This window comes from Pelophylax lessonae (assembly GCF_965119305.1).
Source record: "Pelophylax lessonae genome assembly, chromosome: 4".
Taxonomy (NCBI): Eukaryota; Metazoa; Chordata; class Amphibia; order Anura; family Ranidae; genus Pelophylax; species Pelophylax lessonae.
This window is the reverse complement of record NC_138771.1, coordinates 282,396,972-282,412,087: the sequence shown is the minus strand read 5'-3', so window position 1 is coordinate 282,412,087 and position 15,116 is coordinate 282,396,972. Positions and strand designations below refer to the sequence as shown.

General features: G+C 45.4%; 1 protein-coding gene across 1 annotated transcript in view; it reads right to left on the bottom strand.

Moving 5' to 3' along the window:
* The window catches only part of CEP290 (centrosomal protein 290), a 255,158-nt gene that overhangs the window by 141,682 nt on the left and 98,360 nt on the right, over window positions 1-15,116 (bottom strand). Inside the window, exons 25-27 of the mRNA XM_082255322.1 lie at window positions 13,675-13,848; window positions 12,470-12,581; window positions 7,576-7,781 (exon numbers count right to left, since the gene is read on the bottom strand). Of these exons, the coding sequence (XP_082111448.1) occupies window positions 7,576-7,781; window positions 12,470-12,581; window positions 13,675-13,848 (492 nt within the window). The remainder of the gene's footprint in view (window positions 1-7,575; window positions 7,782-12,469; window positions 12,582-13,674; window positions 13,849-15,116) is intronic.

The following is a 15,116-nucleotide window of genomic DNA, read 5'->3' as shown; positions in this document are numbered from 1 at the left end:
CATCTACTAGGACCCCCAGACCTTTCCCCATCCTTGATTCCCCAGAGGTTCACTCCCTAGTGAGTAGTTTGCATTTATGTTTTTAGTCCCCAAGTGCATTACCCTATATTTCTCCACATTAAACCTCATTTGCCATGTAGTTGCCCACTCCATTATTTTGTTTAGGTCTTTTTGTAAACATTCTAAATTCTGATGTGGAGTTTTTGCCCTGTATATTTTTGTGTTGACTGAAAAAACAGAGATTGAGTTATTTATCCCATCCTCTTTATAATTTATGAATAAATTAAACAGAATTGGTCCCAAGACAGAGCCTTGGGGTACCCCGCTTACCACTCTAGCCCAGTCTTAGTACATGTTATTTATCACTACCCTTTGGACATGCCCCTGTAACCAGCTTTCTATCCAAAAACAAACCTTATGGTCCATGCTTGCAGACCTCAGCTTGTATATTAAGAGTTTTTTTGGGAAACAGTATCGAACACATTTGCAAAATCAAAATACACCACATCCACAGGCCTCACTCTATCTAGATGGCAGCTCACTTCCTCGTAGAATGTTCGCAAATTGGTCTGTGACGAACAAACCTTTGTAAACCCATGCTGATTACACTGTTAATAGTGTGCTTATGTACTTAAAGTGGTTGTAAAGTTAGGTATTTTTATATTTATGCATTGGATCCATTAAGATAAAAAGTCTTCTGTGTGCAACAGCCCCCCTCAGCCCCCCTAATACTTACCAGAGCCCATTTCTATCCAGCAATGTTGCAGGAGTGTCTCTGCTGCCTAAGATTCTCCCTCCTGATTGACTAACATAGCAGAGCAGTACCATTGGCTCCTACTGCTGTCAATCAAATCAAGTGAGCCAATCAGGAGAGAGGGGGGCAGAATGGACACATGGAGCTGCAACTCAGCTCAGCTGCTTGCTGTGGGGGGAATTAAACAGGAGGGAGGTTCCAGGAGCAGCGAAGAGAAACCCGAGAAGAGGAGGATCTGGGACACTTTGTGCAAAACCAACTGCACAAAGCTTACAACTTTAAAGTGGTTGTAACCCTAAAAAAAAAAAAAAAACATGCTCCTGTCTTTTTAAGGCATGAGATATAGCACAGTGCTTTTTCCATGTCAATTGTCACTTTCTATGTTGTATAATAATTGGTTGATCATGCATCTTTCTGAGTTTCCCTGTCTGAACTGACCACATTTATCATGGCTGCTGATCCATGATAACGTGGTCAGATTAGGTGCTTTTGTCACCCAGCTCTCCTCAGCTTCTCTGCATCTCCCCCTCTTTCTCCTGTCATTTCTGTAGTCTGTATGTGAAGCTGATTTCCTCTCCCTGCCCTTCTCGCCTTCATTGAGTAAAAGATTACAGCCCCTCCTCTCATGATCGAGAGCAGACTGAGCTATGAGACTGCACAGAAGAGCTCCTATCTAAAGGGACCTAGAGAAGAATATGCAAAAGAAAAAACGGAATTTTTGTAAAATCTTACCTGTAAAATTCCTTTCTCTGAGTCCTCCGACAGTCGCCGCCCCTTCATATTCATCACCAATGGGTTATGTCCTCTCATCCGTAGGAGTAGCTAGGCAATAGAATATGTTAGTACAAAGACTTTTAACATATCCCACCCCCAGGGGGTGGCCCCCTCAGTACATAACCCTCCACTTCCTGTATCCAACTCAGTTTCAGTGGAATAGCAGTAGAGAGTATATCAAAACCCCAAAAGAGGGGCGGGGGCGGCGACTGTCGGAGGACTCAGAGAAAGGAATTTTACAGGTAAGATTTTACAAAAATTCCGTTTTCTCTTACGTCCTCCGACAGTCGCCGCCCCTTCATATTCATCACCAATGGGATGTCCCAAAGCAGTGTAAACATGAGGGGTGGGAAGAACGCATCCGCGCCCAAGGCAACGCCGTCTCCCCATCAGAGAAAGGAACCTTACCAAAGGAAGGAAACCAGTTGGGCATAAGAACAAAACACTCGCTCAACAGGAGCAAGAAAACCCAGGGAAAAACAAATGTCCCAAACAGTCAAAGAACCCGTAACAAGGGTTCTAGGGAACTGCCGCACCAAGAACCTTGCGGCCAAAGGAAGCATCAGCCGATGCCTGAACATCTACTCTGTAGAATTTAGTGAAAGTGTGTACGGTTGACCAAGTCGCCGCCTTACACACCTGGGCCACAGAGGCCCCATGACGACAGGCCCAAGACGTACTCAGAGATCTGGTAGAGTGCGCCTTCACAGGTACAGGGGGAACTTTCCCCTTCAAAGCATAGGCCTGTTCAATGGTCTGTCTGATCCATTTGGCGATGGTAGAAGCCGACGCCGCCATGCCCTTCCGAGGACCTTCCGGAAGAACAAACAAGGCATCCGACTTGCGAAAAGACTCAGTCGAGTTTAAGTAGACTCTAATCGCCCGGACAACATCCAAGGAGTGAAGCAGCACCTCCGTCGCATGCTTAGGCTTCGCGCAGAGCGAAGGTAGGACAATGTCCTCATTGAGATGAAAGTCCGAAACCCTTTTTGGAAGAAAAGAAGGGTTAGGTCGCAGGACCACCTTGTCCAAATGCACAACCAGATACGGAGATTTGCAGGACAAGGCTGCCAGCTCCGACACTCGACGAGCCGAGGTGATAGCCACCAAAAAGGCGACCTTCTTGGATAACAAAGACAGCGAGATCTCCCTGATCCTTTCAAAAGGAGCACGCTGCAATACAGACAGGACTAGATTCAAGTCCCAAGGGGGAAGAGGGTCCCTCCTAGGAGGGATCAGATGACGTACCCCCTGCACAAAAGTGCTAACCAAAGCGTTAGATGCCACAGGACGTCGAAACAGAACGGCCAAAGCGGACACCTGACCCTTGATCGTAGCCAGCGCCAAACGCTGTTCAACACCCGTCTGAAGGAAGGACAACACCCTAGACACTGAATAAGTGGTAGGAGAGAAACCCCTGGATTCGCACCAGGCAAAATACGCCTTCCAAGTACGGTAGTAAACCTTCCCCGAGGAAGACTTCCTCGCATTGATCAAGGTGTGAATGACCTCAGGGGAAAGACCCCTGTTCTTCAGGACCTCGGTTTCAACAGCCAGGCCGTCAAAGCCAGCGACTGTAAAGCAGGATGGAAGATCGGTCCTTGCGACAGAAGATCTTCTCGAAGAGGCAGACGCCACGGGACGTCGATTGCCAGATTTACGAGGTCTGCGTACCAGGACCGGCGAGGCCAGTCCGGTGCCACAAGAATCACCGCAGTTGGTTCCGAGTGCAACCTGCGAAGGAACCTGGACAGCAATTGAATCGGTGGAAACACATACATCAGTCGGTACTGATGCCACGGGGCAACCAACGCGTCCGACGCGTCTGCCCGAGGATCGCGCGTCCTTGCCACGAACCGTGGAACTTTGTCGCTCAGACGAGACGCGAACAGGTCTACCTCCGGGAGGCCCCACTTCGCGCACAACATCTGGAAGACATCCGGAATGTGAACTGCTGATATCGCCGGGACATGCGTCTCGGCCCAAGACAGAATCGCGGCCACTTCTCGAGCCGCCTGGGCACTCCTGGTGCCCCCTTGGTGATTGATGTAAGCCACCGCCGTGGCATTGTCCGTCTGCACCCTGACCGGACAGCCGTGAAGACTGTCCGTCCAACGGCGAAGACAGAGGAGTATCGCTCGCAGTTCCAGAATGTTGATCGGGAAGGAAGACTCCTCCGTCGACCAAGCACCCTGGGCGGACAGAACGCCCAGAACACCACCCCAGCCCGACAGGCTGGCGTCCGTGGTGATCACCGTCCATGAAAAGGGACGAAAAGACTTGCCCCCCGACACTGAGGGGGACAGAAGCCACCACAGAAGATCCCTTCTGGTCTGAGAACTCAAGGATACCTGAGGATCCAGAGAGTGCGGTCGCCCGTCCCACTTGGACAATATCTCCGCTCGGAGACCCCGAGTGTGAAACTGGGCGAAGGGAATCGCCTCGAAAGCCGAGACCATCAATCCCAGACACCGCATGCACGTCCGAATGGACGAGAACTGATTGTCCCTGAGGGACCTGACTCCCTCCTGAAGAGTCCTGAGTTTGTCGTCCGGTAGGAAGACCTTCGCCTGGACAGAGTCCAGAATTATTCCCAGGTATGGGAGGCGGACCGACGGGCACAATGTTGATTTTGGGAAATTGATCGTCCAACCAAACTCTTGCAGAGTCTGCAACGTGACGGACAGATCCTTCACCAGACCTTGGTTGGTCGCAGACCGAACCAGAATATCGTCCAGATATCCCAGGACCGATATGCCCTGGGCTCTTAACAAGGCCAGAACCGGAGCCAGCACTTTGGTGAACACCCTCGGAGCCGAGGCGAGACCGAAAGGCAAAGCCACAAATTGGTAATGATCCTCCGCTATGGCGAATCGAAGGTACCTCCGGTGACCCTCGAAGATGGGGATGTGAAGATACGCATCCTTCAAGTCGATGGAAGCCATGAATTCCCCCGGAACCAGGGCAGCCACCACCGATCGCAGGGATTCCATGCGGAACTTGCGCACCCGCACAAAGCGGTTTAGCGCCTTCAAGTCCAGAATCGGACGTACCTTGCCCTCTTTTCTGGGCACGGTGAACAGATTGGAATAGAACCCCCGAAATCTGTCCCGATGAGGCACCGGGACTACCACTCCCTGAGCCGTCAGGTCCTGCACCGCTAGGCGCAGGTCCCGCAAACGCTCCGGGGACAACAAAAGATTTGAGGGAAAAAATCTGCTCTTCGGCCGAGAGAGAAACTCGATCTTGTAGCCAGAGCGAACGATTTCCTGAACCCACCTGTCCCGAACCCGGGACAGCCATGGCCGAGAGAAACCGAGCAAGCGTCCCCCCACCCCAGACTCGGGTGAGGGCGCCCCTTCAGGCCGCACTGTTGTGGGCCGCAGAACCGGATTGGCCGGACTTTTGCTTACCTGCCCACGGCTTCTTGTGGGAGCCTTGACCCTTTGACGGCTTGCCCCTATAGTGTGACCGAAAGGCACGAAAGGACCCCTGATGGGGTCGAAAGGAAGCATGCTTCTTACCAGGAGCCGCCTTGGGCTTGTGGGATAGAGGCAAGAGCGTGCTCTTGCCAACCGTGACTCTCTTAATCAGTGCATCTAAGGATTCGCCAAAAAGGCGAGAACCATCATAAGGCAGATTGGCCAAAGTCTTACGGGAAGATTGATCCACAGACCAACACTTCAACCAAACCAGGCGGCGATTTAACACCGCCACACTGTGTACACGTGCAGCCAACGGAACCATATCCAGGTCCGCAGCGCACAAATACATGACACCCTGGTGGATTTGATCCACCATATCCAAGGTCGCCTGGGGGGCAGAATCAGCCACCAGGACCCGCCTAAGCACCTGCGTCCAGCTCGCGACCGTCTGGGCCGCCATAAGAGAAGCAAATAAGGCTTTTAACATAGAACCCATAATAGAATAGGTGTGACGGGCAAGAGATTCCATTCTCTTGTCCGTGGCATCCCGGAACACCGGGGTGTCTTCAGCCGGAATCGCAGTGGATTTGTTCAAAACCGCTATCGCATGATCCACCGGCGGTGGAATACACCAGCGCTCATCAGTAGCAGGCGTAAAGGGATAGCGTAGCTTAAACCTACTAGGTACAGCAAATGGTTTGCGTATATTACGCCACTGCGTTTTGGAAATCATCAGTGCAGGGGTACACCTGCGACGCTTTGCGCCTTTTCTGCGTTCCATAAGCCGCTAAGGCAGCTGGAGGACATGATTCCTCCTCTAACCGCAGTGTTTGCTTGATAGAAGCAACCAATTCATCCATGAGTGCAAGCTCTTCAGACGAGCCAGGGGGAGAATTATCAACCCCCTCCACCTCAGCCTCCATCTCTGACCCGATAAGGTCCAGGGAGGAACGGGACCCCGATAAGGAGACCCCAGCCACAGCAGCCCCAGCACCATCACCCTCTGAATCAGAGTAAATTGACACCCTGGGCCTTTTTGTGGATTGAGCAGCCACCAGCTTTTGCACCTGAGTCGCAAGGCTAGCCACCATCGCAGCCAAATCCCCCCCGGGGGGGGAAAGTGCAGACCCCTGGCTTCCCACTAAGGCTGTAGGAAATTTGTTTTCCTGAGAATCCATGCCCCTGTAGCAGGAAAATAAATGGGTGACCGCCCCTTTAAGAGAGCGCTGCGATCGTAGCCCACTTCACACAAAAACCCCCCACACAAGGGACCCCCACAGGGACAATGAACCAAGGCAGGACACAGGGAATAGAGGGAAATGAACCTGGAGATCGCTGCTGCTGCTGCTGCTGCCTGCGGTGCTTCTGAAGGAAAGGAAAGTGCTGGTATACAGGGCGCTCTATTAAAGCCTATGGAGGCTACAAGAAAATGGCCGCCATGCATGTAAAACATGCGGCCGGAGCGATCGCAGCCAAAATGGCGCCGCTTGGCGCCGAAACCGCCGCTCCCACACCCCATGAGGGTGAAGTATAAAAACACACCAATTGCCCAGCAAAAGGAATAAACATGTTAAACCGCCGCAGCGGCGCTGTAATGTGCCCCAAGCATGAGAAACTCAAGCCCCACAGCACACAGCCGTTCACATACAAACTGACACAGAGTGCAGCACAACCCCCCCTCCTGCAGCCCACAGCATGCAATACGAGGGATAGGGAGACAGTAACATTGTGAACACAGGGTAAGGTAACACAGTCCCAGACTGACACCCCCCAGACAGACAGGTCCCCACATACATACACTTACCTCTTACATGGCGTGGGGAACCCGCACAAGCGAACAAACCGCTGAACATGAGGCAGGGAGAGTCGCATCTAGGACGCATCAGAAGGTGGGTTGAGAAACCGCACAGCGTCCGGTGAGGTAGCCACCTCACCTGGCATCCCTGCACGGAACAGGGATGGGTCGTTCAGATAACTCAGGAGCGATACCTGACTGAACGCTCGATGGCGGGCTGAGAAACCACTGACCCACAACCTGCGACCAGGGGGGTCAGCCCGAGACGCAGCCCGCATGATCCTCTTCTTCCGAAGAACTAGCTAACGCTGATAAAAATAACAGCTAACAAGAAAGAGAGAAAAAACTCAAATAAAATCCAAAGAAAGGAAAGAGAGCTGAGACAAGGTGTCCCAGCACAGAAACATCCAGCCACTCCTGACAGCTAGACAAATGAAACTGAGTTGGATACAGGAAGTGGAGGGTTATGTACTGAGGGGGCCACCCCCTGGGGGTGGGATATGTTAAAAGTCTTTGTACTAACATATTCTATTGCCTAGCTACTCCTACGGATGAGAGGACATAACCCATTGGTGATGAATATGAAGGGGCGGCGACTGTCGGAGGACGTAAGAGAAACTCCCATTACTATAAGAGAATGGAAAATGTGAATGTATTTATGAGACTTTACAACCACTTTAAGCCAAATTTAGGTTCTTGTCCACACTAATGCATGTCATATTGTACTCTTAATGACAATAATAAAGTTATGAAAGAAAATATGTTTCCACACATTCACTTGTCTTGTTCCCAAATTTTACTCAAAAAGAAGGCCAAACAGTTCTTACCTCAGCAAACTTGGACTCTAGTTCAAAGTTACGTTCCTCTACTTGTTTCAAGGTAGTTCTCAAGTGTTCATACATCTTTTGGGAATGCTCTGCTCTTTGTCTTTCATTTAGCTCTTTCATTTCCAGCATTGTGATTTTTTTGGAAATGGACACTATTTCATTATTGGTAATCGCTTTGGCAGCTTTATCCATTGCAGAATTACCTCCTTAAGGAAAATATTAGAACGTGAAATATTTTGTGTATGCAAAATTGCCCAATTTTTTTTTTTCTTTCGCAATCAACAATCTTTCATAGGACAATTAAAACAAGCTATGAGATAAAATTTCTAATCCAATTCAGTTTTTTTTTTCCTCCATAGTTTTCCCTCCTGTTCCTGTTGCATATATTGTGTGAAGCTTGAAAGATAAAAGTCACTTTACCAAGTGTATAATTTAAAAAATGCCTTGTTGAGATGGCCTAACAAAGGGAATAAATTACTTACCTATTCTGGACAAAAGTAGAATTTTTGTACTCATTCTAATATCCTTTTTTTTCAGAGTCGTTGAGGACCACAGCAGTTCAGAAACAGGGGTTATATGGCTGCCTACAGAAGGATTGAACACTGGCAAACAGAAAAATTGTAAGCCATCTCCAGGACAACTCCTCCTCCACCCAACATGCCTCAGTTTGTAGAAAGACATGTGTCCCTCAATAGACCCTGTGAAAAGAAGTTTACTCTAAATACAAAAAAATATTTTTTCTTTCCCGTTCTTTGAGGGGCAGAGGATTTTGGATACAGTTGGGATGTCCAAAAGCAGTCCAACTGAGAAGTGGGCAACACAGCAGCAACCGCTAGCAGGCCCAAGAAGAGAGCTGGGAACTGTCTTGAACAAGTCATTGAAAGATCAACACCCAAATGTGAACTAGATACGGCCGAGCTTCCTACTTCATAGGGAAAGCTGTCATTACGACCAGAGGGAGGTCAGAGAGAATTAACCTGATGCTCAAGATCTAGATAAAAAAAAAAAAAAGTCAGGAGCAGAGGGAACGACACTTTGCAGAAGGGAACACCGTACCTAAACTAGTAATAAACGTAGGCGTACCAGTTACCATAGGGGAATTATCAATGTTTAAGGGAAAGGAAAGTGATACAGAAAGGTAACCAAGATGAGGTACTCTAGCTGACACAGGCTATGGAGCAAGGGGTACAGTTCTGAGAGAAATCCAATGGAACTGGGGGAGCTGTAGCAATCTGTGCAGTAGCATGTAGGAAAGCCAAGAAATTAGCCGAAACATTTAGGGGGCACTTTCTGCACCTAAATGCCTTAAGGGCAAGCTTCCCATAAAAAAAACAATAAAATCCCTGTCTCACTCCTACACCCTATAACACAAAGAGAAAAGCTGCTCACATCAACTCCAAAAGCTTTATATAATCCAAAAAATCCTGGCACGGAGAGCTCTAAACGCTCTGCCTAGGTGTGACAGAACTACTTGGGCAGCTAATGTGCCTATTCAAACTCTAGAGCTCTTTATCCCAGAACTCTCAGTCTCTCAGCTGACTCAGCGAGGCCTCACTACTATAGGCAATTATCTGGTAACAAACCTAAACTTCTGAAAGAATTGTTGAAAAACACCAAATTGTCAAAGGCGCAGTCCTTTTCGGCCCTCCGCACTCTGCAATTTTTAACACACCATCCACCTCCTGTTCTGAATGTTCATCCTAAGGCATGGAAATTTTACACTGCATCTTCCCCACGTAGTAGGGGTATTTCTTTATTCTACTCCCTATTTCATGAAAAGCTAATTTGCTAAAAAGCATGGTTAAATGGGAATCAGATTTAAATGTTCGGTATGATAAACAATGGCTCAAAGCTCTGAACTCTGTATATATAAGGCCACACATAACGTTAACCATCTTGGTGGTACTACACACCTTTCCACTTGTCTGAGTTCTCCCCTACAAATTTCCCATTATGCTGGCGAGCTGTGGGCGAGTGGGAACATTGCTCCACACCCTATGGACATGTAAATGCCTAACAGGTTTTTGCCAACAAGTTTTTTTACATAATTTTTAATGTCATAGGTGTATTGCTACCCCCTAGTCCAGCATTAGCATTATTGAATCTGGGCACAGATTCATCTATATACCACAATCTTATCTCCCATGTCCTACTAGCAGCAAGAACCCTGATAGTTAGATATTGGAAAACCCAGAGGGCCCCCAATCCATCTAAAGGTTGTTTCCCAGTTAAGCAGCAGGTTTACATATGAGAAAGCACTGGCTCTATGTACAAACTCATAGTCTACCTTTTTGAAGCAATGGCAATCCTGGCTAGACTGGAAATTTTCTGATAAATAAGGTCTCCCCACTGAAACGTCTCACATATCCTATTATCATTACCATACTATACTATATACTACTGTATTGTGCTGAATTAAATTATCTCCATGTACCATGTTATGGCTTCTAATGCGTGATTGAAAGGTGTGGGTCATGTTATGCTGTTACTGTTTTTGTATCTCTTCCCTTTCCATGTGCCCTATGTTGTATTTTGGCACTTACACCTTGATGTACAGTATACTTGTGTTCTGTGTGTGAAAAACTTCCAATAAAAACATATTGAAACAAAAAAAAAAAAAATCAGTGTAGAGCTATTCACATATCAAATATTTCCTCAAAATGTAGTCAAAAAGTGTGAAAAGAAAATGTCACATTCACACACCCTCCTTCTGTAGATTCGAATGTTAACACTCCAATATATAAGATGAAAGAAAGCAACATAGAAATTTACACAAAAACATGATCCCAAAAATGCAAAAAAACATTAAATCCAATTAGGGATAAAGCCATATGTTCAAAGTACAATTTCTACAATTACAAGACAAAAAAAAATATTTTACTTGAAAAACGTGAGATTACACAGAGCTCCAGGCACTTTCCACAGCCGCTAATTTCTTCTCTTTCTCCTCAACAGCTAAAGTTAATGCTTTTAAGGAGAAAAAAGCGTGCATAGTGTAATATACCAACACATTTTATTAGAGATAAAAGATCCACTTACATTAGAAAATATAAACACAGGCTTCTTATTACATAGCACTGCTCCTACTGCTTGTAAGCAGTGAAATCCGCCTGGCGTGGTGACATCACAGTCCCACCCACCTGACGCGTTACATCAAAATACAGACCTTTGAGAAAGTCAGCATTGGACGCAATGTGTCAGTTGGTGGGACCGTGATGTCACCAAGCTGGGTGGAATTCACTGCGGGCTTACAAGCATTCCCCTAAAGTGACAGGAGAAGTGCTATGCAATGAGAAGCCGATGTTTACATGTTTTAATGTAAGTGGATCATTTACCTCTCTAATTAGGTGAGTTTCTTTTTAAGAGCAATAACTTTTACTGTTTAGGAGGAGAAGAAATTAGTAAAGCTGCTGTGGAAAGTGCCTGGAGCTCTGTGTAATCTAAAGTGGTCTATGACCTCATATATGTTGTAGAGTCCATCTGGGAAGGAGAGGGCACATCTGAAATGCACAGTGGTGGAGTGCAAACTTTGGGGAGCTGGAATTACTTCACTTAGAGTGGATTTTTTTTTTTTTTTTTTATTATCTTTTTTACTTTTGTGATGCACCACTGGATGGACTTGGGGAGATTTTCAAATGTACACAGGACTTTATCACAATCTTTTTATTTTTCTTGTGATTGTAGAAACTGTGCTTTGAATACAGGACTTTTTGGATTTGATGTTATTTTTGTGAGTATAATTTGTATTTTATACCTTGGAGTGTTTACATATGAGTCCACAGGAGGAGGGTGTGTGGTTGTGAAAATGATTTCATTCTTAGGGTTCTCAAACTTAGTCATACGTTTTGAGGAAATGGTGGATATATACGAAAAGTGCTACATATAAAGTGCATTATATAAAGCTTCCCATATACAGATGGATTTCCAAAAACCCCAATGACAAGACTGTTCCTACTTTGTTTATGTACAGACATGCTATGGCTACATTTTGGTGATACAACTAGCTCCTTAGTGTCAGGCAAGGCTAAGGGTACTCAACCCAACATTGGGGCTGATGAAGGGCAGATGGCTGAAGGTGACCAAGTCACTGCAGGTGAGCTGTAGGAACAAGCCAGAGATGAGAATTCTGGTACTTAGCAAAACAGGAGCAATAGCTGTATGATGCTTTCTCTACGGTGAATGGCGGGACAGAGAACATGTAGCACATAACACTTCACCTAGTGGACACGCTCACAATAGTGAAAACTGGCGTTGGAGGGAAATGTGGAGGGAACCCATTCTCAGCCCAACCGGCCTTACTCACAAAGTGAGTTTTCAGAGACAGAGTAACACCTGGGGTTGTACCATGGCTCTGGACCTGAAATATGCACCACAGTTAACCAACACAGTACACTCAGATCTGGAAAGTGCCATAATGCAGGGCTAATCTGGATAGCGGATATACAGTATACAGACCAATTCAAGCAGCAGTGTAACAATGTAACAAGTAATCTTGATTAAACTCACAGAGGATGATAATTACAGAAAGAAGAGAAAAGAAAAACTAGCAAAAACAGGGTGTTCGATTTTTCTCAGAAGAGCAGAAGAAATGTCAGCAAATAACTGAGGCATGCTGGGAGTAGGAAGGGTTATCCTGGTCCAGCCCAAGTCTAAAATGGCCTCAACAAGTTCACAGATTAAACAGATATAAGCAAAGAGCTTCTTCATGTAAATTTTCCTAACAGAGTGAAAACAGCAGAGAAGTACAGAACACACAATACTCATAAATTATTGTACAACCCACAGTATTCAGAATAATGATTTGTGACCATATACTATGGTCTACTGCACAATTCTGTTCACTGAATCACAGTCCTATATGCATGAAACACACATGGAAATCTGCTGTACATACCCAATGCACCTATGTGTTCCCAGGCTTGCTCAAGTGTATTCAGTTTTTCCTTAGTGATTTCCAGTTCTTGAATATAAGAAGTGATCTGCGATCTTAAGGATGTATTTTCATGCTGTTGGAAGGAATCACGAGGTTAAATAATTTTCCTTTTCTCTGGGACACCAAAACTGTATAGAGTTAATTTACTGTGAGTAAAAGTAGCTTTAATGTATATTTGAAAATATGAATTTTTTTTATATGATGTTCTCAGGGCTGTATTTAGAAATCACACTTACCTAGTCACAAGTGACTAATGACAACTTTTTTTACAGGATCCCTCTCCCTTATTGGAAATACAGTTTAGGGATTAGTATTGTGAAAAAACAAAATTAAATGAGCTACTGAAGGGAGCATACTATCACTTTTATTTGGCCACTGGTAAAGTGCCCTTTTTTATATGGCCACCGGTAAAGTGCCCTTTTTTATATGGCCACCGGTAAAGTTACCCTTTTTTATATGGCCACCAGTAAAGTGCATTTTTTGTATGGCCACCTGTAAAGGGTTCTTTTTTGTACGATTAAGCGATCTTGAATCGTGAAACGCGTCAACTGTCTGTGGCTCGATTGTCTTGTTTTATTGGATTTACAATCTTAATAAAGGATCATTTTATTTTCATCCACTGGAGTGCGGTCAATCCACTTTTCATTTTCATTGAGTGGATTCAGACCACGGACTGGACTTGCACCTAGTTGTTTGGGAGTTGGATTTTCCTCACCTGGAGCGGTGTACATTTCCTTTTTTGTATGGCCACCGGTGAAGTGCGTTTTTTTGTATGGCCACCTATAAAGGGTCCTTTTTTACTTCGACCACCAGCAAACAAAAATAATTTGGATTTGTTTTCTTAAGCCACAGAAAGTCTGTCCAGGAGACCCTGTGCCCATCTCCTACCTTTAGTTCTGCTGCTGGATATCCTTTTGTTTACAGAAGGCCATTTAAGAAACAATAGAAGATTCCCCTTGAAGCTACCCACTCTTACCCTAGTTACAAGACCAAGAATGTTTGTGGGACACAAAAAGATCAATATACAAAACAAGGCCAGTTTATAAAGTATAAAATGTGTTGCTAGCTCCCCCTTCCAATATGCCCCCCATTATTACATAAGCTGGGCAGAAGTAAAATTGGCCTACAAGTTGGTATTATTCTTACATGGTGAATGCACACATTACCTCCAAATGCTCTAAGTTTGCTGTCCTCTGTACAAGCAGATTATCCTTCTGCAGCATATCCCTATATTTGGCAGTTAGATCATTGTACTGTTTATTGGCCATTTCCAGCTCTGAAAAAGGTACACTGTCATCCAGGGCTTTTTGTAAAGCCGCCATTTTGAAAGCAGCGATTTCCTGTTGAAGAGAAAAAAAAAGAAGACATTTTCATAACACAAATTCTCTAATACTAAATTTGTTTCTTATAGTCATCAAGCGAGTGAATGGTAACATTCAACTTAAAGCACTTGTAAAGTTTATTTTTTAATTAAAATAATAAATGTGTTATACTTACCTGCTCTGTACAATGGCATTCCACAAATTTATTTATTTATTAATATTAGATTGCACGATATCACTTTATTCAACCCTTTCCAGTGTCGCGTGGAAATACACCAGTATTTTTTGCACTACTATTCCACAAAGTGGCCCTGAACTTCCTCTTCTGGGGTCCCCGCCAGTGCCCTTGGCGTCCCCTCTTCTTTGCGTGCCACCACAGGAACCTGCTTCCAATGTTGGCACATATGCAGGCTTGCTCCTGAGGCAGGCTGTGTGCATCCATTAACACACAGAGCACAGCTCAGCCCGTCCCCTGCTCCCTCCTCACAGGATTTGATTGACAGCAACAGGAGCCAATGGCTCCCACTGCTCTCAACCAAGACTGTGAGAGCAGGGAGAGAGGAGAGAAGACCGCATCGTTGAATCTATACAGTACTCAGGTGAATGTTTAGGACACTTTTGACACTTTTTGGGGGGCCAGTGACACAAATACAGTGATCGGTGCTAAAAATATGTACTGTCACTGTACTAATGACACTGGCTAGGAAGGTGTAAACATCAGAGGCGATCAAAGTGTCGAAAGTGTCAGTTAGGTGTCCGATCTATCCGCCGCAATTTCGCAGTCCCACTAAAAATCGCTGATCACAGCCAATAAAAATGACATAAATCTATCCCCCAGTTTGTAGATGCAATAATGTTTGCGCAAACCAATCAATCTACATTATTGGGATATTTTTTTACCAAAAATATGTGGCAGAATACATATTGGCTTAAACTGATGAAAAAATTTATGTTTTATAGCAAAAAGTAAAAAATATTGTTTTTTTTTTTTTTTTTTTTAGAATTGCTGCTCTTTTTATGTTTATATCGCAAAAAATAAAAAAAATGCAGAGGTAATCAAATACCACCAAATTAAAGCTCTATCCATATCACAAAAAATGGCCTGGTCATTAAGGGGGTAAAACCTTCCTTAACCACTTGCTGACTAGCCAAATTATGGCTACAGAACAGTTGGCTAGTTCTGGGAAGGCGCCCAGAGACGTCCTCCCAGAATCACTTCCCACGTGCCCCCTGGAGCGCGCACAGGGAATCGTAGTAAAGGGCCAATCCTGCAGACCCAGTGCGTT